The sequence below is a fragment of the Urocitellus parryii genome, chromosome 1 (genome assembly GCF_045843805.1).
Source record: "Urocitellus parryii isolate mUroPar1 chromosome 1, mUroPar1.hap1, whole genome shotgun sequence".
Taxonomy (NCBI): domain Eukaryota; kingdom Metazoa; phylum Chordata; class Mammalia; order Rodentia; family Sciuridae; genus Urocitellus; species Urocitellus parryii.
The window spans coordinates 222498919-222524412 of NC_135531.1; the positions used below are offsets into that span (position 1 = coordinate 222498919).

Consider the following 25494-nt stretch of genomic DNA (forward strand, 5'->3'; position numbering starts at 1 on the left):
TTGTGTGTGTGTGTGTGTCTGTCCATAGACAACAAACTGTGACCAAACTTTTTATCATCTCCACCCCAGCTGTGCAGTAAAATCACCTGAGGAGGTTTTAAAGGACAGACGTGCCTCTTCAGTTTTCTCTCTACTTTATCAGTTATGACCATCATGGCCACTAATGATGGGGGGCTGACTACACCAGGCTCCGGGCTACACTCTTTACCTATATTTTCACCCTGGACACGTACAACCCATTTGATAGAAGCAGCAGCTGAGGCTCAGAGATATTCACAGCTGGAGAATGGCCTGGCCTTTGTGATGAAAGCAATGGCTGGTAAATGACTATTCTTAGGGAACAGGAACATGTGTCTTTCCTCTCTGGCCTGCACCAGCCACATACAGCGTTCTGGAAATGACTGGTAATATTGTTGGCTAAGCAGGACACTGACTTTTCCTGGTTTCTGGAGACCTGTTTGCTATAACTTATTCTGTTATATCATAGACACAAACAGAATGAATGCAGAGGTTTGTTGATTTTCAAACAAATGGGTCTAGGTTCGGGTCCAGGAAGTAGAATCCATGTGAATAGAAGGCATTCAAGCTTTCTGCATGGCAAAACACAACCCAGTCATGACTTTAAGAAGCACCCAGAAAACATCTGATAAAATACACATTTATTAGAAATTTTTCAGCAGCATCATTTTCCAGTTGCTTTTCTAATCAAAGTACATTTCCAAGGAATTATAATCAGCCCTCAAAATATGAACAACAAATATTTTGAGAACCGAGGCATAAAATAATCAGTAGTACATTTCATTCATCCATCCATTCGTCCATTCATTGTTCAACAAATGTGCAATATCAGCACGAGAACCAGGATTGCTACTTGCCGTGGTGATTGTGTTCCTGCCATGGCTCCTGTTGGGGAGACCATCCCGGCTGCTCAGAGGAGAGCCGGGCTGTACAGTACATTCTGATACAAATGTATGGATTTAGGCAAAGGACCTGAAAAAGGCTCAATAAGAACAGTTTCCCTTTCTATTCATGCTCAACTCACTAAATAAATAGTCATTATAATGATATTTTTCCACACACAGAAACAAAAACCTAGTTGAGGCTTCACTTAACTGGTATTTGTTTTGCACCTTACTTTAAGAAGACACAGTTTTGGTTTTAGTAATTCAGCTACCGAGCTCCAGTCACTGGGGTAGGGGACCACCTGAGATGCCAGGCGAGGGCAGAAGCTGCTCTAGGATCCGCCAAGGGAAAGAGCTCATTGAATTAGATACAAACATAGCCCAGGACACTTGTGCTTAATGACATGGGATTTCCTCAAAGACGTTAGGAATAAAAATGTTGACCTGGCAGCTAGCGAGAGGACACAGAGGACAGGGAGGATTCTGGATGGGCAACAGAAAACACACAGAAGGGTGAAATTGAGTCTCTTCTTCTACCTTCTGTACTGTCTGAGGCATTGGCAGTCAGATCCAGTGTTTCTACAACACTCAGTGGCCTCTATTGATAAGCCCATTCATCAAGTTTATGTGGAATATTGAACATTAATTAAGTGCTGATATGTAAAAATGGACCCAAGAGTGGGGCCTGGACTCCTTTCCCTGGATAATTCTAAAGAAAAGATGAAGGGTGCCCTTTCTTTAACCATGACAAAAAGCCCCAAGTGAACTCCTTTCCTCACTGGATCATTTACTAAGATCACCAACCCATTCAACAGATACCTTTATTAGCCAATTCAGTGATGCGACAATCTTTCCAAAATTTACAAATGTACAGTATTTTTAGCATTACCTTCAGACAGCTTTAGTGCAAAGATATACATATAGTACATCGTGATAATTATTTGTAAAAATATGAAACGGCATAAGTAAAAAACAAAAAAAGAAAAAAGACACACCAGACATTTCCAAATACAGGCAAACAGAGAAAAATATACTTTCTTTTTTTTTTTTTTTTGTAAAGGACTGAACATGAACATTTTTTTTCATTTGTTTGTAAAAAATATACGTGCAAAAATGTGTTTCTAATTATTCCCTACATCACTGGTGTGTGGCTATACCTCAGAATCTTCTTTCACAAGATTTGCCGTGTCTTTAAAAGTGTCCTCTGTTGCAGTGTAGCCTGGACTTGGGTCTTTTTTCGGGGAAGTCTTGGTAGGGAGAGAAGGAGATGGAGGTGGGGCCACGGCCACGCTTTCCTTCTGCTCCGGGTCCATCTACAACCACAAGGAAACATTTATTCTCCCAACATGACCAGAAACAGTTTTGAGTAAAGACTAATCTTTGCCAATTTGCTCAGAAAAATCTGAGCTTATGTCCAATGTAGTGTTTCTTTAAACAAACAAAAAAAAAAAGAAAATGCACTCAGAACAATTGTTAAAATTACCTCTGCGTAGATCGGATTTTCAAAGTTGGTAGTTTGTTTTGGCTTTCGTTTGAAGATATTCCATTTTGTAGCCTAAATGAAAAGAAAAGAAAAAAAAAACATTCAGTTATGGAATTTCTTTGGGGGTACCTTTTCCTTGGTGCAGCTTTTAAAATTTCTTCTTGCAGAAGCACAAAGGAGTTTGGAACCTGGTTCATGTGGTAAATTGTTCTATTCTTCTATTGCTCCCAAAACAATAACTGAAACTTGTCTGGGCTCTTCTCGTTTAATAATTTCAAAATGGTTCTTTCTTTGAAGTGTACAGTTTACCAATCTGGACCCACAGTGTCAAGACGCTTTGCCACGCTGATGGCTCTGGCTAAAACTAAGACACACAAGAGGTTTCTAGGGCTGCCCAGAGACTGGAAGAAAAAGCCAAATTGTAGCTCTTGTTTTCTAAAAGAGTGTCCTGATTCTTGTCTGGTTCAAGTGTGTCCTCTCTCACGTCATCATTTCCTCCCAAAATCATCATAACCATAGAAACAACTAACATTTATTGAGTGCTTACTCTGGGTCAGGAACTACACTAAGATTTTTACAAGTTTCTGATTTAATCTTCTCGACAACCCTCTGAGGTAGGTCCTCTTATGATCCCTGTATGACAGATTCTGAGTCAGAGCGAGATTGAGCAGCGAGCAGGCAGTGAATACTCAAAGGCTCAGGGAAGCCCATAAGTTGAAAGATCCAAAAGGAAACCACCTTAGTCAATGGTGGGTGGCTCTCACCTTACTGAAGCATTACCTGGCAGGAGATAAGGGAAGAGACAGCCTACTCCAACAGGGAGCGGAGGCAGTTTTAAGGGATGGTTCTTGCTCTGTGAAAGTTAGGACCAGCATGTGATAGGAAGCACATGACCACAGGAGATCCAGAAGAGGACATTCACTTAACCCAAATTGCAAAGAGCACCTACTCTATACATGGTGCCACCTCAGGAAGATGAAGACATGCAGGTCGAGCCCTGTCTGTCCATGGAGAATGGTAGAACCAAGCCCAGAAGTTCCTATTCGTGACTTTGAGGCCTTGCAGCCTATGTACTGACGAAAGATAAAGACTCCTTGGCATATTTGAGCCAATCTCCACTGATCTTAACCAAGTACCTCTATTGCTTTTAAGTCACACTAGTGCTCAGCTACCAAGAGACAACAGGAACAGAAAGATCCCTGGGTACACTGTGGAGAACAAATCTTAGAGGGTTTCAGCCTCAACTCACTTAAAAAAGTAAGAGGAAGAATCAATGTGCTGCAAGACAGAGATGAGAAAGGAAGAGTCTCATCTGAAACAGCTTTCTGTTTTCTTTCTTTCTCTGAGCACTGAGGAGCAGGCCAGAGGTGACAGTCCCCCTACTGCAATCTCCTTCCTGCACAGTCTGGGGGAGAGCTGTCAAACAAGGTCACTAGACTTAAAATGGAATTAGAAAAGATGGCGAGAGTATAAACTAAATCTGGCACTGCCCTGGGGTTGAGTCAGACTGAGGACCCAATATGGGACATTCAAGTATTCTGGTGTCTGTGGAAAATTTATTTGCAACATCCATTTTTAAATGTAGGGGAAAAAAGTTCAGTCCCTTGAAAATTATGAAACTGAAAATTCCTTTCTAAGACAACACCTATGTGAGTGTGTGTTTGTGTGTGTGTGTGTGTGTGTGTGTGTGACAAGAGAAGAAATAAATAATGAAAAGGTACACAGAGACCTTAGACATAAGCTCTTCTCATTAGCAACAATTTAACCAATAAGCTTTCATTTTGACCCAAATGAACAGAACCAATGTCTGAGGTGCTTCATAGCTAAACATCTCAGGAGATTTCCAAATTAACTTTGCAGATACCATTTTGTTTATGGATTATACAACTTGGGATATGATGACTGATTAAAAGGGTACTATCTTAAAATTTCATTTCTTCATATTACTTCACAAAATCACAGAATCTCAGAACTGAGACATTCTAGATCTTATTGTTCTTACCTGGGGGAATGTGAGAGAGAGAGTGTGCGTGTGTGTGTGTGTGTGTGTTTGTGTGTACGTGTGGGTAATGGATGATTTCTGGGGTCATAATGAGTATTATTGGACAGGCATCAAGAATACTGAAATATCCTACAATGCACAGGACACATTTTCTAGCCCAAAGAACTGTCCTACTCAATATTCTGATAGTGACCCTAGTGAGGCACATTATTGATGACTTTAGGGTCCAGAGAAAATGGCTTGTCCAGAATTAAATAGCAAGGTCTGGGATAGCTGCGTCTGTGTCCATTAAAATTGGAGATACATTATCCATTATAACAGCTTTACATCTAATGTATTTATTGAATTTCTATATGCATTCCAAATAATCCTCAAATTGCAAAGATCTAACAGACATGGTAGAGAAACTCCACTAGATGGTCTTTTTCTTTTAATCTCCACTACTAAACACTATGCCTGGTTGAGTGACACACCATTGGTTCACTGGCCAGAGAAGAGGGTATAAATTAGTGCCATCTAGTGGTCAATATTGGTAATATCGGTGGAGCTTAAAAAACAAACAAAAAAACCATCTCTACATTATTAAGGAAATAATACATTAGAAGGAAGAGTCATTTATATGTATCCTCAGCACAGTGAAATATTTATTCAAGATAAGTGAGTACCTCCAATTAGATTTCCCTGTTCTGCAGATACTGGATCTATAAGTCTGTTTTCCCTTCTTTGTGATATGATCTCTCATGGATTAATATCCACCCAGCAATTCCTAAATTCTTTGCAAATTCCACTCATTTGGAATGATGTTATCTGAGTTACCAGTGTTACCTGAGTTCCATCAGCATCCGGGGAGGTTGGTTTTGGCTCTATCTCAGAAGGGTTTATGGAACTTCCATAATTCTTATTATCCACATTTCCAGACATTGTCATCTGTAAACATATTAAGTCCCTTATCCAGTTTTCAAAGAATTCAGTAATAAATAGATTTACCACAAAGTTTCTTATCAACTTTTTTGGTCCTGTTTATCACTTTGTCCTCCCACATATGTGGTCAGAAACCATTTTTGTTATATGGATAGACCAGAATTAAATGCTACTTCCAGCTCCCCCCAGTCAAAAGCACCACCCCTACATCATCTCAGGCCTTAATCCTGGGAAGCAAAGGTACTGCTCACTGGCCACACTCCTAGTTATTAATAGCAATTCCTGCTGTTTTCTCTATAACTCTCTATTCCTGCTATTGACCATATTTTTAAATAAAAGTTGAATACAGGCAGCCAGGTCATAGAAGAACAGTGTGAATAATTCCCCAAACTCACTGGTGAACTAAGAATCCCACCTTCTAATACTAAAAATAAAATTAATAATTTCAGAGAACTGTTTAAAAGAGGTTGAATTTTTTAACTATAATGAAATTAAGACCCCTTTGCACATTTTTATAACATTCATATATTTCCAAGCTTCCCTCTTAAACCCAAATTACCCTGAATATATAAATTACAAGGAAGATAATCAGCTCCTTGTCCTCTAATTTCACATTTACCACTTTGTTTCTCTCAAACTTGGGTACGTGTTTACGTACACAGCCTCATTTTGTTTCAAGTGAAAATGCAATGAAATGTCATATCTGTTTTCACCATGCGTTAAAGTTTTGCTATCTGGTTATTAAAAAGGATCAGGGCAAATGCATTCAAGATTCAAATATTTCTGCTCTGAAGAAAGCTATTTGTAAAACATTTCCATATATTAAAATATGCTGAATTTAAAAGCAGTTTAGGTGTTCGGGTTAGAAGTTATTTATTGTCACTGAGACTATGGTTGTTTGTATAAATGAGGTAGAGGTGACAGGTGCTGGGGCTACTGGTCCAGACCTAATGAAAAGTTCTTTTCCTTCACCTGTACGCCCATCTCTTCTCCCAGCTCCACTTCTTGACTTTGGAGACCTCACACTTTTCAGAAAAGTAGTGCAAAGGCAACTATAGGGAGGTCCCTGGGCCTTTGACATACCTCAAATCACACCCTTGCGACACCAATCATTCACTCACTCACTTCCTACACATTCAGAAAGAGCCTATGACACATCAGGCCCTGTGCTTGCCTGGCCTCTGAACGACTCAGTTCTCACTCACTCTGACTCCTCTCAAAATGAGCAGCTGAGGGGAATGATAGCACCCCAGCACGGCTACCATGACTCAGGACCCTGTGGCAGCACAGGGTTCTGAGCATCCGCAGGGCGGGGTCCAGGGGCCAGCCAAACACTGCAGGGTGAAGCTGAGGCATGGGCTGCTGCACTTCCTTCCATTTGGAGGAAGGTTAGGAGACTCTCCCTGGGACACTACTCAATGCAACAAGATCCAGCAGCAGCAGCTGACAGGAAGAGCTGCGTGATGTCCCACCTGGGATGGCAGGACCACTTGGACGGCACCGTCTCTGGCTGCGTACATTGGGTTTTCAAATATTACAGGCTGCTTCCCCATTTCCATGGCAAATTGTTCATCCTGATGGGATAAGGAAGAAAAATCTTACTTCACTGATCTGATTCATAGGCAGAGAAATGGGCCCCCCTCGAACCTGTAGGCACACTAGGCGCCTCACCAAACTTATTCAAAAGACGAAAGGCTAAAGAGCATGATAAAATGGGGGTGCAGCTCAGTAGTAGAGGTGTTGCTTAGCATGCACAAAGCCCTGGGTTGATCCCCAGCACAGAAAAACAAAACAAAACAAAGAACAGAGACACAAAGCTTCCAAATGGCAAATCATTATTTAAGGTCACAGAAACGCACTAAAATATCAGCTCAAGAAAACAGAAACACTCTTTCTATATCTGAATTCTCTACACCAAAAACTCACTGGGGAATGGGTATGAACAACTGGAAAGAGTGGGTGGTAGAAGAAGAGAAAGCAGAATAAGAAGAGAGAACGGGATAATATTGCACTTTCAGGCAGGGCAAAAAGTGGCATTTGGGGGAGGAACAAAATACTGAAAGTGGATTATAGGGAGTCCTCTCTGTGCCAAGACTATGCTAATCTCCTCCTAAACTATCTTGTTTGGTCCTCACAGGAGATATTCATGTACCCATTCCACAGTTGGGAACAGCAAAGGTCAAAGAGAGCAAGCTCCATGCCTATCATCACATACTTAGAAGGTGGCAGGGCCATAGTAAAAATCAATTCTGACTTTAAAATCACTATTCCCTCAGTATACATAAATGCAAAAATATATAACTTGGAAAAATATGATTCTTTTCTCCTTTTATACACATAAAATGTTATTAAATAAAACCAAAATATTGTGTTCTTTCACCCTCAAAAAAAAGAGAGAGAGAGAGAGAGATGAAAAAAGAAAACCCACCCATAAAACTTTTTAGATTTTAATTAAATTTAATAAGACTATGGTTTCAGTGGAACAGTGAAGCTTAGAGTGCACATAAATTTCAACTTTATTATTACCATTCCTAATGTTTTTAGGTGAATTTCTGCAACATACAGTGCAGACTTTATTCTTCACTTCAATATTTTTAAGGTTAATTTTATTCTTTATAAAAGATTCTTTTATAAAATCACAAAAAAGGACAACCTTCAAATAATCATTTGGAAACCCTACTCACCAATGCCATTGATCTGTCAATAATAGACTCAGGGCCAAAATCAGATACTCCAATATCCATGTTCACATCTGCCCCTGATCTGAAGGTCACCCCATTTCCATTTTCAGAGGGTTTGACAAGACTGCTTAAGCTGGAAGGAACCACAACAGTGTTTTATCATTTAAAAAAAAAAATTGCAACAGTTCCCTTTCCTCCTTCACATGCTAACTCTTACTTATATAAAATGTGCAATTCCCACCCTGAATGTACAAACATCAAATATGGGAGTGAGTCGCTTTGTTTACCTGGAAACATTAAAACACATTCTCCAATGCTGAGATCTAAGAGACCTGTGGGGCACGTCCAGGAATAAAGCCCTGTGATACACAGTGGCACAGCCACCTGTCCTAGCTAACTGTCCTGTACCCTAACTGTCGTGGGGCACACCAGTAGACGCAACCATCTGGACTATAGAACATGATCTGTCACTCAAGCTTCAGAGACTACTCGATGAAGAAGTATTGACTTGAAATGACAGCTTTAAATCCTTAGTACTTTTTCTTTCTGCAGAATAGGTGAACTTTTGTACTTTTAAAAACCTATTTATTCATATGATCATACAGGCTTCTATTTCATATTATGAAACTGACCTTGGCAGCTTGGGCAGGGCAGGCAAAAGGGAGCCAGTTTTCCTATAGTGGAAAAATCCTACAATTGCCAGAGCTCCAATTATGATGATCAGGAGGATTGTCAACAGCGCAGCCATTGCTGCTGTTAAAAAAGGAAGAAACAGAGAGCATATCAACACACACGGAGAAGGAAAAGAACCCACAAGCTTAGCAGGAGGAGCTGGAGGCTAGGACCATGAATTCTTTAAAGACTAGGTTAAAAAGAATAAATGACAGCATTCAAGTTAGGAGCCCTGAGTGTTCCCAGGCTGCTCATATTCTTGACTTACTTGTTCCTGGAGGGATGCCTTTCGAAAGCCCAATTTGACAATGAGTTCCTGTGTAGCCACTAGAACACCTGGAAGTAAAAGGAGAAGCTTTCACTAGCCCTGTTGCCTCTTAGGCCCCACTACAATTTTATAAGCACTCCGAGGAAGAGAGAGCTTTGACTGAGTAAATTACACGTTGAGCACACCATGCTGCCTGCATAACTTCTGTTTATCCTGCCAAGAGATGACGAGTAGAAAGAACAGGGTCTGACTTCAGAAATTCACTCACAATGGAGTAGCTGTGACAGTACACGGTCAGTCCCATCAAATAAACCTATGCGTGTCTTCTCTACTCTATGGAATTTTCATCTAGAAAGTGCAAATGGAAACCATAGTTGTTTTCCTCTCCACTGAAGTGCTTTTGTTAAACTTTTAAAACTTTTTAAAAAGTTTCTGTTTCTCTTGCTCTGTGTATGAGCTTTCTCAACAGCTTTCTTCTTTGCAAATCTTTGGCCCTGTCTTTCTGCATACCAGGGGTGCTATGACAGCTATTCTCCCACCCTCCCACTGACATGTCATCATCCCAGGCGAGCAAGAAAGAGACAGTTGCCATTTCTCTAATTCCTTGCTCCCCAAGTGTGGCCCCCAGCTTGTGGCATCCCCAAGAGCTTGTTAGAAATGCAGAATGTGAATGAGAATGAGCATTTTTACCAGATCCCCAGATGATTCGTTGGCCTATTATAGTTTGAGAAGCACTGCTTTAGTCCTCTGAGACCACCCCAAAGGAGGGCAAGCTGGTTAAACTGAGAAAATTAGTGAACCAGCAAGGCACCTGCACTTGTTTTCCAGGCTACGTTAAGGTCTCGAGTTCCCCCAGCTGACACAAGGCCTGTGGCTGGGACCTCAGCATCCAGACTTACTTGCATTGGGGGAGGTTGTTCTCATCAAAATAGCAAGTTCCTCCGAACATACACCTGCATGGGGGGGGCATGGCGATAGGAGGTTCGATGGCTGCAGAAAGGGAAAGCCATGCATGTGTTAGTTGGCTACTCAGCAAGGTACCCACACCATGCAAATGTGTCCAGGGTTGGGGCTGGGGTGGGCCAGCTAACAGTCTCCCTGTCAAGCCGTCACCTGCCCCTTAAGTCAAGTGAATTTCCTTATCAATAAAAAGCTCTTCAGAGCAATATACATTTTGTAGAAAGAAAATAGGCAGTTGATAGTAGAGAGATGCTAAACTCCAGAACTTGTATGAATAGTTAAAAGAGCCTCATGGTAAGAGAATCTCTAAAGACATTTACATTCTCGTTTGAAGTTTTCCAAATTCTCCTCAATGACCATTAAAATTGAGAGTTTAATTTAGATGCACTTCAACACTATATAGCAAAGGCTCCAAAGCATCAGTGGATCAACTAATCAACACACAGATATACACAGGCGGACACCTAGATACTTGATGGACACTGAGCAGGAGATCTTCCTTCCAATGTAAGGAATAATTCCTCCTTCCCATAGGTCCTGAGCCTGGTTCAGGACCTATGATGTGTGGAAGATATCACCTGCCAAAGGTGTAAGAAAACTAGATGTTCCTGTCCAGTAAGACTTCACCACGTGGACCCCAAACGCCCCCATTGTCAAGACTTGTGCGGGAGATGCAAAGGCAAATGCCTGTCTTGCGGCAGCACTTTCAGCTTCAAATATATCATTTAGTGAAAGAAAAAAGTTCTGCTGAATGTGTGCTAATGGAGTTGGCATGGGAGCTTTTCCCAGGCTCCTTTCTACCTCTCCCTCCTCAAAATACTTGATGAAAGGCAGTGTATTTTGATGAAGCCTTCAAAATAAAGGTATTGCAAAACAGTTTTTTAAAAAAAGGAATATCAAAGGAAAAATCAAAGGAATATATGATGTCATATATTCCTTTGATGTGCCTGATGGGTCAGTAATGATCCAATGCCTTATACTTAGAACATGTTTCATAGATATTTTTGTGTATTTTACTTAAGGAGTTGACTATCCTCCTGGTTCAGGCCTTCAATTTGAGTCTCTACTCAATGTTACTTTTACCAAAGAGGCCCTCCTGATTCTGTCTGCAAAAGCAAGCAAAAAACCACCTGCTCATTCTCTCACTCTGCTTTCTTGTCTGCATGGTACTTTCCCTATTACATGTTTACAGGTTTCCTCTCTTTATTGTCCTGTTAGAAAGCACAATTAACGAGAGCAGATAGAGAGTTTTGTTCACTTCTGTTCATTCCAGTATTCAGAATGGTGCCTAGCACATAGAGGGCACTCAATAACTACTTACAGTGCTAACTGAAAAATTAATATACCGCTCCAAGACCATATGGAATGAATACCATCATTAATATGCTCACTTTGGTGTGAGTTGTTTTAGATGAGACTCAACATAACCCATTTGGCACAAAGTTTAAGAGAGGAAGGTAGCAGATGAGGTGACAACTTACACCTCCTCTACAACGTGAAACCACAATAAATGTCAGAAGGATCCATGTGCAGCATAGAACAAATTTTGTTCAAAATATTGCTCAAGATATTGAAATCTTGCCAATATTTCCCCAGCAGTGCTGGGATGAGCATGGGAGCAAAAGGGAAGCGGGTTTTTGTCTCCGAGTTCATTCTCCAAAATGGGCCAACTTTTCAGTCTGGTTTGGATGAGTAAAAGGGCTTAACCCTGTTTAAACACTTGCTCCCCCTGCTGGTAGAAGGAGATTAAGCCTCTCCATTTCCCCATCAGCTAAAAAGTGGAGGGCAGCCCCAAAGTGTTTTTTAAGCCTAGGAAAATAGTTAGAGACACTAGTTGTTCCCCACGATTTACTAACTCTTTAATTTAAAAGAGTCATTGAAAAACAGAGTCTTTCCCAGAAATTATCCACAGCATTTGCGATGAGAATTAAATCTCTTTCTTATTCTGGCCTTCATTTCCCAATGACATAAGGTATCTTTCAAAATATGGCTCCTTTTCAGTTGTCAGAACTCTGAAATGAGCATGTGAGAAAAACCATGAACATCCTCTAGCCCTCCTGTCTGTACTATACAAGCCCCTCCCACCTCAAGAATATGGTTCTTCGCCTTGATCTCAGGTAAGGCTAAGTGAATTCAGGGACAACAGAAATCCACTTCTGGGTGAAGGAAAGAGGAAGAAAACTCACCCTTCAAAAGGTCTTTACAAGGCAACACAAGTGTAGATTTAGGACCTGTTTCTCTTCAGATCTTAGCAAATCTCAGAAATCCTTGTTTGGCCCCTGGAGTCCACTCATCTCTGTTTGTGTTTCCCACACCACTCATCCCTCCTTCTAGCTACCCCTTTCACCTACTTTGTTCTGCAAAGGACACAGCACACAGGGATTCTCAGGCTGCCCGGAGGGTGTCCCTACCTGCATCACACATAGTGTTGCTCCCTGTTATAAAGTTGGACCCTTGGGGACAGGCACAGCTGTATCCTCCAGGTCTCAGTAGACAGAGGTGGCTGCAGATCTGTTTGCAAGGGTTGGACACTGGAAAGCAGATGAGAACAGCAGTTAGGTCCTGATAGGAGAATGAATACTCCACTAAGGGTGTGTCCATCCGCTGGGTGTGGTCCTACAGCTTCCCAACATCTCTAGACCATTATGTGTTACCTGGAAACTCACCTTCATTCACACTTTCATCCTTGCCACCCCACCAAAGTGGCACAGAACGCCCCCCCCCCCCGTGTCCTCCATCCCATCTCTCTATCGCTTGCATTGTCTATTGGTACCACTTATCTCCTCTATTGCCCTAGTAGGTTTGGAAAGTGGGTATCTGTTGGTCAAACCTCCAAATGTAACTAGTGCTAAGCAATTTGAGATGGTTCAGAAGACCAACAAGACCCCAGGATTACACCCAGATTTGGTTTTACCCAGATCTGGGCAGGTCATGATATACAATCTACCCAAGGCATACACTGGATGAGATTCCCACCCCAAACCTCTAAGAAGAATTTTCTTCTGGTCTCAGTTCACTAAATAAATGCAAGAATCTTGGCTTCCCCACTGACTCACATACAAGGATCAAAGGAAGTGCCCTGTCAGAATTCAACCTGCAACTAGGCATACTAACTACTGAGCCAGATCTTGCAAACTGAGCTTTGAGTTGGAGAGAATTAAACTTATCATTTCTTTTAGTAAGGAGAGAACCTGAAGTGAGGAACTTACTACAAGCTATTTATTTCCTTTTCTCATTTCAAAACTTTCCTCTCCCCTTCATCTTGCACTACACAATGCTGAAAAATGAACCATAATACAGTTAACCTGAGGAGGTAGGACCCAGAGCTAAGAAGCCAAAAGAGGGGAGAAAGTAGAAATTCACGTGACTGACAATTTTGAACTAAGACTCAAGTATCTGAGCAGTGTGGCCTGACCACTTAAAGAGTGGTTCAAACTGATATTCGTGAAACCCATTTTGTGACTTCTTAATTCAACTTCACAGGGGTCTGATGTCTACTGGATTCTATGGCCCAGAAGTACATATCCACAACGCCAAACAAGGAGGACTGAAATATTTTTACATTGACTATGTTTTTTTTTTTTTTTTTTAATGCTGGTGGTTTGTACGATTTCATTTGACCTCCAATATTCTTTCTTTTGTCAAAATGGTTCATCTTCCTACCATACCCCCACATAACCTCTTTAATGCACCAAGAGAGCAGCCTATTCTTACCCACTACCCCTTGCCAATACTATAGCCATTCTTTTGAAATGAGCCTTCCAGATAATAAAGAGCATTTTATCCCAAGGTTGGTGATTACCTGATCGATTATATCTCAGTTGATGAAAGATCCGTACTTGAGTGAGCCAAGGGTTCACGACCAGCATTTTCTCTTTCTGTCCTTTCCCAAATTTATTTTGTTTCCACACTTCTCCTTTATCCTTAGATACCCAGTATAGCTGATCTTCAAAGATGTCCAGACTGTAAGGCTTCAATGCTGCTTATGACAGCAATGGCAGAAAAACAAGACAAGGTATTAAAAAGATAAGATCCCAGTGCATATCTGATGATATCCAGACTGAATTAATCCCAAATGCCTGGAAACTCCTGGAACATTCAGGCATATTTTCTGTACATGTGACCATGAAAGTGCTGCACTGGGAGATCAAGGTGACAGAAATTACATGAGATTAATGCATGCTGCCTGACACCAATTACAGGGCACTAGCTCACATTCAAATTGCTGATTTGGTTTCATCTTTGGAAAACAATTTGTAGAGCAGAGATTTCAGGTTTTCCTTTGAACATAAGATACCATTGTTCAGATAGGGAAAATGTGACATGTACTGGACCACTGCAACTCTGCAGAGTCTGGACAAGAAAACAAAATGCTCCTTTTTTTTTTTTTCTAGATGTTTCCAGTCATGAACAATGAAACAATCTCGCATAACACACAGAAGCAATCAGACATGGATTGATATGGGTACTCATGAACATGCTTCAGGGCAAGCCAACAGAAATCTCAGTTATTACAATATCTACACTTGAGAGGCATTTCTTAAAATTCTGTAAAAGGAGCAAAAAAGAATTTAATTACTGCTAGGGATTCATTTGCATTTACTTTAGCAGCTGGGAGTTGATGGGCAGCATTATGGAATCCATTTCCTAAGATCAGGGTTCCTTCTTGAGAAAATGAGCAAAGAGACTAGAAATATGTTAAATACTTTATGTATTAAATCTAACTGATTTCTAACCTGTTTTTATAATGGTTCTCCTATCAGTTCCATCATAGTTTATGGTTTCAATGACGTCCTCCTTGGAGTCACTCCAATAGATCCGGTCATTGTTCAGATAGTCAATAGAAAGGCCAGTTGGCCAACCGAGGTCCTCGGAAACCAGGATGCTGCGATGCTCCCCATTCATCCAGGCGGACTCGATTTTAGATTCTTTCCCCTGGTCAGTCCAGTACATGAGCCTGTAACAGAAGTATTCTTCATTGTAGCTTCTTCCCTAGTGGTTTCCCCACTAGCATGGAGAGTGGAACAGTACCAACAAAGCACAGTCTTTCACAGAGACCTGGGTGCTAAGTGAAAATATTTTTATACTCTTCAGTATATAAGGAGCTTCAGTAGATAAGGAGCTTTTCTTTGCTCTTAAGATATTATATATGTAAGATACAAGAAGGAAGGACTAATGTTGAGGTTAGGTCCACATTACAGTTTAATCTTATCAGGCAAGCATTTTTTAAGTGTCATTGCTAAGTTTCTATGGGCGTTATTTAACATGAAAGAATGAAAGAATGAAAGTCAGGATAGTTTGTAGTACTTTAGGTACAATTACCCGCACTACAAAGGGTCATACTGGTCTTGTCCAAATAGGAGAAGTGTTTGGGGCTACTCAAAAAAAAAAAAAAAAAAAATTTTTTAAGTTACTACTCTGAAGCCAAATTAAATAAGTAAATATCAATTTATCTAGTCCTAAATGTCTTGAAATGCAGAGAAAAATGACAAAACTAGTTCTCATGCTGAGATGATAAACCACAAATTGGAACATTTCTATAAATCAATAGAACATATTTTATACATATGTTATTTGATGTACTTGCATATTTGGGAAATAAATGTTTAATTCTATCCAATGAAATATAACCAAATCCCTAGTTGAATTTCAATAAATGAGTTACTCTTATGAAAGGAAAACCAACTCTGATTAAGCCTTTGCTTAAAGAAGTAAAGAACCCAATATGCAAAGAATTTTAAAGTTCAGTCAAGGAGTTTGTGTAACGGGAAAGGTTCTCAGGAATGTTCTCAAAGGAATTTCTCCATCAGAAATTATTGGTCCTTTTATGATCCCAGGTCATATTATAATTCTTTAAACAGTCATAAATTCCATTCTAAAATATCAGAGGACTGTTTCAGTACAATTAGAAAAAAAATTTTATGGAAACCCAGTGGAGATTATCCCAATCATAGAAGATTCCTTGAAGGACTCACCCTAGTTTGGGATTCACAACGACGGCAGCGGGCTGGTCCAACTGAGTGGAAATCAGCCACTTTCTGTACCTTCCATCAAGCTTCGCCACTTCAATTCGTTGGTTCTTGGCATCAGACCAGTAAATATGCCTAAGTTCCGAGGGACAAAGTTAAACAATGGAAACGTCTAGACTGAATATTTCTGGGGGAGAGGTTTAAGATGAGAAAATTCAGTTTGGCAGCTCTGGTCAACAAAACAGCTACTGAGATACTGAGATACCTGTAATCGAGCACAGAGCCCCTCTCTCAGGAACACCCTAATCTTTCCAGACAAGGGAACATCTTTGGAAAGTTACCTATGGAAGAATGATCAGCCAAAGCAGCTGAATCAGCGAGAGGATTGGTAATAGAGGTGGATGCCGCAGTCGGGCTGGTCTCTTATCAGCCATTTTTATGAGACATGTGTTTCAGGTAGAACTCATAAGGCATAAGCCTGGCTGCCCAAGAGTCTATTTCCTCCTCAGCAAAGAGCCCCCACTGGAATCAATAGGAATCTGGTATCAGATGAGTGGAATCAGCATTCAAAATAACCAAGTCAGCAAGGCCACTCTGACCTTATTTCCACTTCTAAGCCTGCAGGTCTCTGTGGCTTACAAGCAGAAAGAGCTGCCAGGATTTCTTAATTCCCTCATCCATTAAGGCTGAGAAACGGGTAACACTTCAAACAAGAGGATCTGCCATTGCCTGGTTGGTTTTCCAAAGGAAGTGTTAAATGTCTAGAGTTTCAAGCTTCTGACTCCACTAATAGTTCTCGGAGGCCCCATTTTCTGACAGAAAAAAATGTTGAAGTGAGTCTCCTGGAAGCCTGCGGGCACAGTGGGGACCCAATTAACTTCTTCAGAGAAGCTCAAGTCTTCCAAGAGCCCCAGAAGGGTTTGTTAAAAGGTGAGAATGAATTTACACTGCAAATGAGTCTCCATTCTCCAGGAGGGCAGTGAGCTGCTGAGGCTTTCCTCTCCCACATCTCTCCATTATGAGTTCATTTGGAAGGACACAGGGGATGCTGATGCTATGAATGCTTGAGTTCTTTTGCATGTAATTACTTTCACTTGAGTGCCAGCCTCCTCCTTGAAGAAGGAGCTGAATAACTTTCTCGCCCTGGTTTGCATTCCTTGCATCTTCCTGAGGGTTCTGACTTAGGGATCACCCAAAATGTGTGGTTCTGGTCCCTAGAAAGGATCTTAAAGCCAGATGGTTCTATAAGGTCTAAAAGAAAAGAACAGAGCAGATGCCTCCATTAACTCAAAAGCCAAAGATGAAGCAGGAAAGTCAAATTCTCAATCAGTTCCAGAGAGCTAGCCTGCTACAACACAAGATGCGGTTTGTTCCTCCCCAAAGTCATTACCAGAGAGAAAACAGTTGAATCTCAACTGCTTTGCTTGGAGAATTGTGAGGCTGTTCCCTTGCTTCACAAAATGTACAGTGCTGCCATAACTGAAAGTCAATTTTGGAATCCAGAACTCTGTCTGCAAGAAAGCTCTACCCGCTAGAATACAGAATCTTGATCTGGGTGCTTTCTCAAACCTTCTCATGACACACATAGAAAACAGGAAAAGGATGATGTTTACATGACACACTAGGGTAAGCAGAGGAGGTTGCCAGGCCAAAGGCAAGCCCAGGCATTGCCAAGTGACACCAACAGCTGAGCACATCCATACCTGGGCCCAACTGAGTCAACTGCCAATGTGAGCAGCAGAGAGCTCTAGCCAGGAAAACAGAACAAGCAAGAAGGAGATGTGTGGCAAATTTACCTTCCAACCCAGTCCACTGCTAGTCCATCTGGCTGCATTACGTATTTCAGGCCCAGGTCAACTTCCTGAACGGGGTTATTGCTGCCGGATTCAAAGTTGGGGATGTAGGCACGTTTGATAGCACCAAACTCAGAGCCCTGTGCCAATACAGTATAATACACAACACCTACAAAGGAAGACACATGCCAGTTTCATTTTAAGAACATCATGTAAGGGAGGAAATGGGGTCTAATCAAGTGAACTGCTACTCATCTATTAACATCTCTACTTCCCCTTTGTTTTTATAATACTAATAATTCAATTACATCAATATGATCAAACCTCAAACCTATCATACTTGAGCTATTTGCTACAAATATTTCAACTGACAACTTATTAATATTTTCTTAGTCATCTCTATTTGAGGGTAACTCATTAAAATATTGATCAAGAGCCTATTTGCTCTCAGGTCTAGTTTCCAAAACAGAATGTATTAAAAAAAAAAAACCAATTCATATGCAGTATCAGTGGCAATAGAAGAGACAGGTAGATGAGGAGTTCTTTTTTATGTACAGATGAAAGGACAATATACAGCAAGTATGTTAAAAGCACAGGGAGACTGAGTTTTAAAGCATATATTGGGCATCTGCTGCTTTCCTAGATACACATCTTTCTTGAAAAGTTTATTTTTTGCATGAATACATGTGGAGGAAATACAACAATAATAAATCTTTCATTGATGTAGTTACTGATATTTTTCAAAGCATTTCATATGAATTATGTAATTCAACTTCCAAAATAACTCTCAGAGGTAGGTAGGAAGAATAAGATGACTACTTTCATTTTACATATAAAACATTGAGATACAGAAAATGGTTACAATTGCTTAAGGTTATAAATGTAGTATAGGAGGCAAACAAGGAGAGAAGATGAGCTATAGGTATAGAACACCAGTTTTCTGACTTTTACCCACTACTACTTCCCATATAGCCCCGAGAGGCCCAATTATAGGCTTTATACTTTTTCCCTGCACCCAAACTAAGCTTTTAGAGCACCCACCACATGTACTGTGCCAGATATTAGGCATATAGAAATGAACGAGATCTCTGTCTCCAGAGAGCACATGTTTAGTGCATAGGGAGAAAAATCTGTGTACCACTAGCTATATAGCTCAATGTCACATGTGCTTTGGTAGAAGTGTGTACACAATGCTGCAGGCTCATGGGTGCATTACACAATTACATTACAGATGTCCCAGAGGACATGACATTGGGACTTTGAGGTCTGAGTAGAAATTTCCCAAGTGTACAATGGTAGGGAAGAATGGGAGTTGTACAAGTAAAGATAAGATGTTGGGAGAAGGTTTGAAGCAAAATTGGGAGAAGTTGGCAGGAACTCAAGTCCACTGTAAGGCATCAGGAGCTTTTTTCCATGGGGGAAACAAAATCCCCTTGTTAAAAAACAAATTCCCCCAATTCAACATCTAAATATTAATAAAGTCATTTATTATCAATGATAGATGCCAAAGTTCATACTCACTGAGGTCTATGCCCTCGGGATCCCAGTCATAATCAAGAGTTTGGATACGTTCCTCCTCTTCAAGGTACTCTGAGAACTTCTCAGATGACATATTGTATTTTCGAATTCGAACATTCTCAGGCAGGAGCAACAATGGAGGGTCACCTGGAAACAAAAAGAGACTACTTTATCGGTTTGAATTCAACCTGAACTGTTAAAATATAAAGTAGGATCTAAGATGCATAGCAGGTATTCCCGCCTCCCTTTAAAAAACATGATGTACAACTGCAAGAATAAGATCCTAATTAGAATGTTATGCTCCATGTATGTCTAACATGTCAATATACACTATGTATCTAAAAAGAACACATAAAATAAATAAGGGGGGGAAAAGCCATGAATTTTTATAGGAATCTGACCATCTCTGTTAATCAATAAAGCTGACCATACAACTGAGTTCCAAAATCCATGACTGTGGACATTCTCATCCCCATTTCAGGTGGAAAGCTAATATCTCTGCTTAGCCATATTATCATTTCTTTATTCTGTGTCCTTAGTGACAGTTTAGAGCAAAGCGAGGCTGAGAAAATGAGATCCCTCATTTTCATTGAATTATTTTCTTTATTTGCTGACATTAAAACAGACAAGATTATAGACATTCAGTCTCACAGAAGGGAAATAACATTCACAGCCTCACCAAAAGTTTACCAGGAAGTTCTTGTTCCTCACTCTTTACTGACAGATTTTATGATTCTTTTAGCAGGTAATCATCTCTATGACCCAATTTAGCTCCTAGCTAGTGAGAAAAAAAGCAGCAGCTTGTTTTTATTTTTTTAAAAAATTACCTACAGCAGCTTTCAATGATGATTCATCCCAAGATGCTTTTCTAGAATTTTAAAAATTTAATCTACTCGCATAATGTCAATCAAATACAATTTAAGTAACTTCTAAAAGTTCATTTTATATATTTCCTCCATCTTGACATTATGCTTTGTATGAATATTCTAACTTATTTTAATCATCTCCTTAGTTAAAAGATTTAAACAGCTTAAAGTTTGCTGCTTAATTACCAGACCAACTGTTCAAATGCCATCACTCTGGTTTTCATTCACTGTCAAAAATGTTTGGAGGATAAAATACTTAAGTATTTGTCCTATTTAAGTCAAACATATGCTTTAGAAGCCCAATTTATATGAATATATAGAATATCCATTTGCCCACAATTAACAAAATGAAAGGACAATTTTCTTAAACTCTAGTAAAAATTTTAAATTCAAAAAAAAGCCATATGGGATTTAGAGCAGGCCTGTGAAATTTCATGTATAAAACCTCTGACTTATATTCCTTCTCTTTTGTCTTTGCTGTCTGGTACATATTACTGCTTTTCACTTGGCCTGAATCTAAATATAATTTAGCCTAATGCTAAATATAATTAATCTAAAATATAAACTAATGACTGTGCTATGAATGCACCAGACTCCTCCTGTCTGTTGCCAAAAGTCCATGAACAATAACAAAGGGAAGGGCAGCAGAGTGTCTCTGACTTGCCCCACCCGCCCCAGTTCAATGTTTTTTGTGCCCACTTTGGATTACACGGCCTCAGACCCTGACCTTGTTAGAGTGGCAGCTCAAGGGCCTCCTCAGTTACCTTCTATTGGTGACGATCCCTCCTGCAAGCTCTTGCTGCAGTGGAATCTTCTGGAGGGTAACATCTTGTCTACTTTTCGAAATATTTATATTAAGGTAGACAAGAGGCCAAACCCAGAATTATAAACAATACCTGACTCTTGCTTTAATCCTATGTATTGGTGGGAGATTGTAGTTAGCATTTCAAACTGACAGAGGCGAAGAGAGAAGTGGAGGACAGAAACTGGGAAGGTATTGGAAGAAAAGTATCTGGTCAGTTAACAGGAAGACTGAGAGTTGAAAGTTCATCTCCTGGTATGGGGTGCTCTTGGCATTTGCTTCCCCCTAACGTTGTCAGATGCAACTTGAGCCCAACATACCGTCAGCTGCACACCGTTCTCCGTAGCGGGCACTCATCGACCTGAAGCCGTCTGCACAGAAACACTCATAACTTCCCTTGGTATTTTGACAGTTCTGGGGACAGACCCCAAATTGCTCACATTCGTTGATGTCTGCAGGCAAAATAAAACCAAATATGCAACATCTGTTCACACCCATTCCTTAGAGACCCTGTTTTTGTTTAAATTCATATTCACAGGCAACAAGAATCAAGAAGAGTGCAGATGAAAATAAACAATGATACATTTGAGGACCACTTATTAAGGTTCAGATGCTGATTCTCATGGGTTTTTTTTTTTTACTAATTTCATATATTTTTTAAAAAACAAAACCTGTATGAAGTATGGACTATCATTAAGCCCAAAGTCCCAAAGCTCATCAGTAATGGAGATAGGGTTTAATTGAAGCTGTGTGAATTCATACAAAACAGAGCAATTCTTCACCCAGAAAGCATCTGTAGTGTTATTTTTGGTATCACTTCCCTTCAGCCAACTTGTTTCAGGAACAACAGTCATCGATTTGCTTTCTCAATTGAGTTCTTAAGCGTCAGCGTGCAAAAGAACTCTTACAATCATTTAAGTATGACACATAAATTAGACACAGCAAATTCACAAAATAAAAGACACCTAGAATCAGACTCATCATTGATATTCTTGATATGCTTCTTTCCAACTCTATACCTCATTCATGCATCACCTACACAGGTATGTAATAAATACTTGTTGTTGGACTCAAGATAAAGGTAGTAAGCCTGGTGATTGTCTTTAATTGATCATACACTGAGACAATAAATAGCCACCATCACCAAGGTCTTCACTATTCACCACAATTTCAGATATTTTGCGCACACACTAGTTGCTAGGCATTTTGCTAGGCATGCAGGGAAGAAAAGCAATTGGCATTCTTGAGTATTTTGATGCCCCAAAACCATGAGTTTAGCCCCATGAAGAGAATAAAATAGTGGTTTAACAAAAGGTAATAGCCAGAGATACTTTTTTTTTTTTTTAAAGTATAAGAGTCTCTTAATAAGGACTGAAGGAAATATACTCTACCTTGACAGGAGTTTCTGTCCAAAATACCAGCTTTGAACCCAGTTCTACAAGAGCAGATAAATCCTCCTTCACTTAACTGGGTACAATTCTGTTCACATAGATTTTCAGCACATGTTCTTTCTTTTCCCATATCTGAAAAATGAAATCCAGCATGACAAATGGAAGGCACAAGCCAAACAGTTGAGTGTTGTATCAGAGGGAAGAGCTGTAAAGCATCTTGGGAGGATCCCTTTCCAGAAGCTTCCAGAAGTCAGGGTGCATTTTTATTCTAATTTCTGGGAACAGCCTGAATGCCATTCACACAAACGTATGTAAGGTTACAGCCTGGAGGTGATTTTCCTGTTTCATAAGACTCTGCCAGGCTCACCCTCAGAGCACCCAATTCTGGACTCAAAAACTATGAAGCCAGGGGCTTTGCAACTATCACCACCTACCGTGCTATCTCTCATCCTATATCTATAACATCCTATATCTAGATAGACAGACAGACAGCACTGATTCAAATTAGAACCAAACTATAAATAAAGAGAAATTATATAGTTTTAAGACTAGAATTTGCCAAATATTGACCAATTCATTATACACATATCAAGTGTTGCCCAGGGTACAATAAAATGCATAGTCACGTCATATAATAGCATGTCATACATGGTATTTGAACCATAAGTTAGTATGTATGGAAGGGAACTTTATAATATCTCTATCTATCTATCTCTATCTATCTATCTAATATATATATATATATATCAAGGTTTTAAAAAATATTCTATCATCTATCTATATCTATCTATATATATATATCTATATATCTATATATCTATATCTATATATATAGATATATATCAAGGTTTTAAAAAAATATTCATACTGGAGTGGGATGTAGCTTAGAAGTAGAGGGCTTGCCTAGCGTGTGCAAGGCTGACCCTTCAGCACTATAGCATAAAATAATAAATAAAAGTAAAGATCTTTTACTTTTTTACCCAGTTATTTCACATTAATGAACTCTTCCCCCATGAAGGAATAAAACAAGACTTGTATTTAAGGATCATAACATTACAGCAAGAAAATGTTGAAAACAACTCAAATATCTATTCAACAGTAAGGAATAAATTATGTTATAGTGTATTTTATCAAATCTAAGACACCACTGATGATGCACCATTATTTTATGTAACATTAAAATAGAATAAGTCTGGAACTTACACTATGGCATGTTATCAACTGTAAGATGCACCTTGGTTTCAGAGATGTTAAAATATAAAAATAAGTATACATCTTAGAAGCAATGAGTTATGATTATTTACATGATTGATTTTTATGCAGTCATTAAAATTCAAGGCTTCAAATGATACTCTGACATAGGAAATATCTATAATAAAATGGAGAAAAAGATTGTAAAACTATTTAATATAGAATATTCTTTAAATTTGTTCAATATCAAAAAATTTATGTGCACATATATGTGCAAAAAAAAAAAGACAGCAAAAGTTTACAAGACTTTCAGAAGAGTTCTCTCTTAGTAATGGGATTCAAATTCTTTTCTTTTCTTTTTTTTTTTTTTTGATACTGAACCCAGGGCCTTGCACATGCTAAGCACATGCTCTACCACTGAGCCTCACCCTAGACCCTACTCTTAATTATTAATGTGTTTTCTAGGTTTTACAACCTTTGTAGTTAAATCAACCAATACTTTATTTTCATAGGGCCTATATGAATAGCTCATGTGGTCCCTGCCATTCTGGGTCCAGATGCTCCCAGATAGGCTTTTCACAGTTCTGACTCTACCCAAGCACTTCATTGCTCCCTGTTGCCCATGGTGCTGTCTCTGCCAATGTCTGTCCCTGGCATCTGGCTTTCATCCTTGTCATTCTTATCAGTGTGCTTCTTTCATCCTCAGTCTCCATCTACCCCCAAACCTCAGTCTTAGAGAGAAGCTGACAAAGATGGACAAAGATAAAGGAGTGGGGCATGGTGTTTATCTCCATAAAGGAGTCAAGTTGCATCCACCTGCCTGTTGGTCACAGGCTTCTAAATATTTTAGCCAAAGGAACTGTGGAATCTCCTGGTTCAGTTCTCTCAAATCCCAATAGATTTATATTTCTGTCCTCCATAGTATCTGATGAGAGGATCTTTAACCACATCTCAGGGTCCCTTAGGGTACAATAACTGTAATAGTTTATATAGTTTAAATAGACTAAACCACCAAATTTCAAGAAAAGAAAAATAACCACAAAGTACAATGACTCCCTAGTACCACCCGCTTCCCAAAGAAAAAACACAATGGCATCTGATGGAATACAGAAGTACACACTCCACACCATATTCACAAAAGCTTTACAATAAAGATCTATTCTGATCTTATAACAACTACACATTGCTAAACATATCTATTCATACTTTATTTCTTATTGAGCCACTCTCAGTGTCTTGTGTCTAAGAATTTGGCTATTCATATAAGCAGCCTAGCCACAGTTGTTCATAGCATTAGTCCCTATTATCTTCCAAATGTCTGCAGGACTGGTAGTCATGTCTCATCCACATTACTAAATGCACAACAATTATTATTAGCTCAGATATCCTTGAACAAGCCACAAAACCTCTCTAGGTCTCATGTGTATAGACTTTATAATCTTCTCCCAGCTCTAATATCTATAATATGATTAGGATTCCCAGGATGCAAATGTTCTGGATCAAGTGTTCACCAAGAGTCCTCAACAAAATCAGAAATTGCATGGAATTGTGGGCTTCCTCCTCAAATTTGAGGTCCTATAACTTCATCCTAACTGTGCCCTGAAGTTCAAATCTTGACACAATCTTGACACAGTGAGATCCTAGCCAATTTATATAATGTCTAAGCTGGTTTCTTCATTTGTATATTTTTTAAAAGGAATAATAGGCTGGGAAGGTAGCTCAGTAGTAGACAGTGTACCTAGAATGAGTAAGGCCCTGAGTTTAATCCCCAGTACTGGGAAAAAAAGCAGGGGTGATGGATAATACCCAACTCATAAGAGTCTTAAAAGGATGAAATGGAGATAACCCATGTAGGATATTTATCTGTTTGTTTGTTTGTTTATTGTACCAGGGATTGAACCTACAGGCTCTTAACCACTAAGCCACATACCCAGCCCTTTTTTATATTTTATTTAGAGACAGAGTCTTGCTGAGTTGCTTAGTACCTCGCTGAGTTGCTGACGCTGGCTTTGAATTCAACAATAGTCCTGCCTCAGCCCTGTGAGCCACTGGGATTATAGGCATGATCCACTGCA

General features: G+C 39.6%; 1 protein-coding gene across 1 annotated transcript in view; it reads right to left on the reverse strand.

The window, feature by feature from the left end:
- Nucleotides 1-2053: 2053 nt before the first annotated feature.
- Lrp2 (LDL receptor related protein 2) overlaps nt 2054-25494 on the reverse strand; it is a 190914-nt gene continuing 167473 nt past the window's right edge. The window contains exons 66-81 of the mRNA XM_077794842.1: nt 22229-22360; nt 21158-21289; nt 19173-19316; nt 17655-17820; nt 15865-15993; nt 14626-14846; nt 13692-13868; nt 12301-12420; nt 9829-9919; nt 8930-8997; nt 8622-8742; nt 7993-8122; nt 6781-6882; nt 5213-5314; nt 2386-2457; nt 2054-2215 (exon numbers count right to left, since the gene is read on the reverse strand). Of these exons, the coding sequence (XP_077650968.1) occupies nt 2054-2215; nt 2386-2457; nt 5213-5314; nt 6781-6882; nt 7993-8122; nt 8622-8742; nt 8930-8997; nt 9829-9919; nt 12301-12420; nt 13692-13868; nt 14626-14846; nt 15865-15993; nt 17655-17820; nt 19173-19316; nt 21158-21289; nt 22229-22360 (2069 nt within the window). The remainder of the gene's footprint in view (nt 2216-2385; nt 2458-5212; nt 5315-6780; nt 6883-7992; nt 8123-8621; nt 8743-8929; nt 8998-9828; nt 9920-12300; nt 12421-13691; nt 13869-14625; nt 14847-15864; nt 15994-17654; nt 17821-19172; nt 19317-21157; nt 21290-22228; nt 22361-25494) is intronic.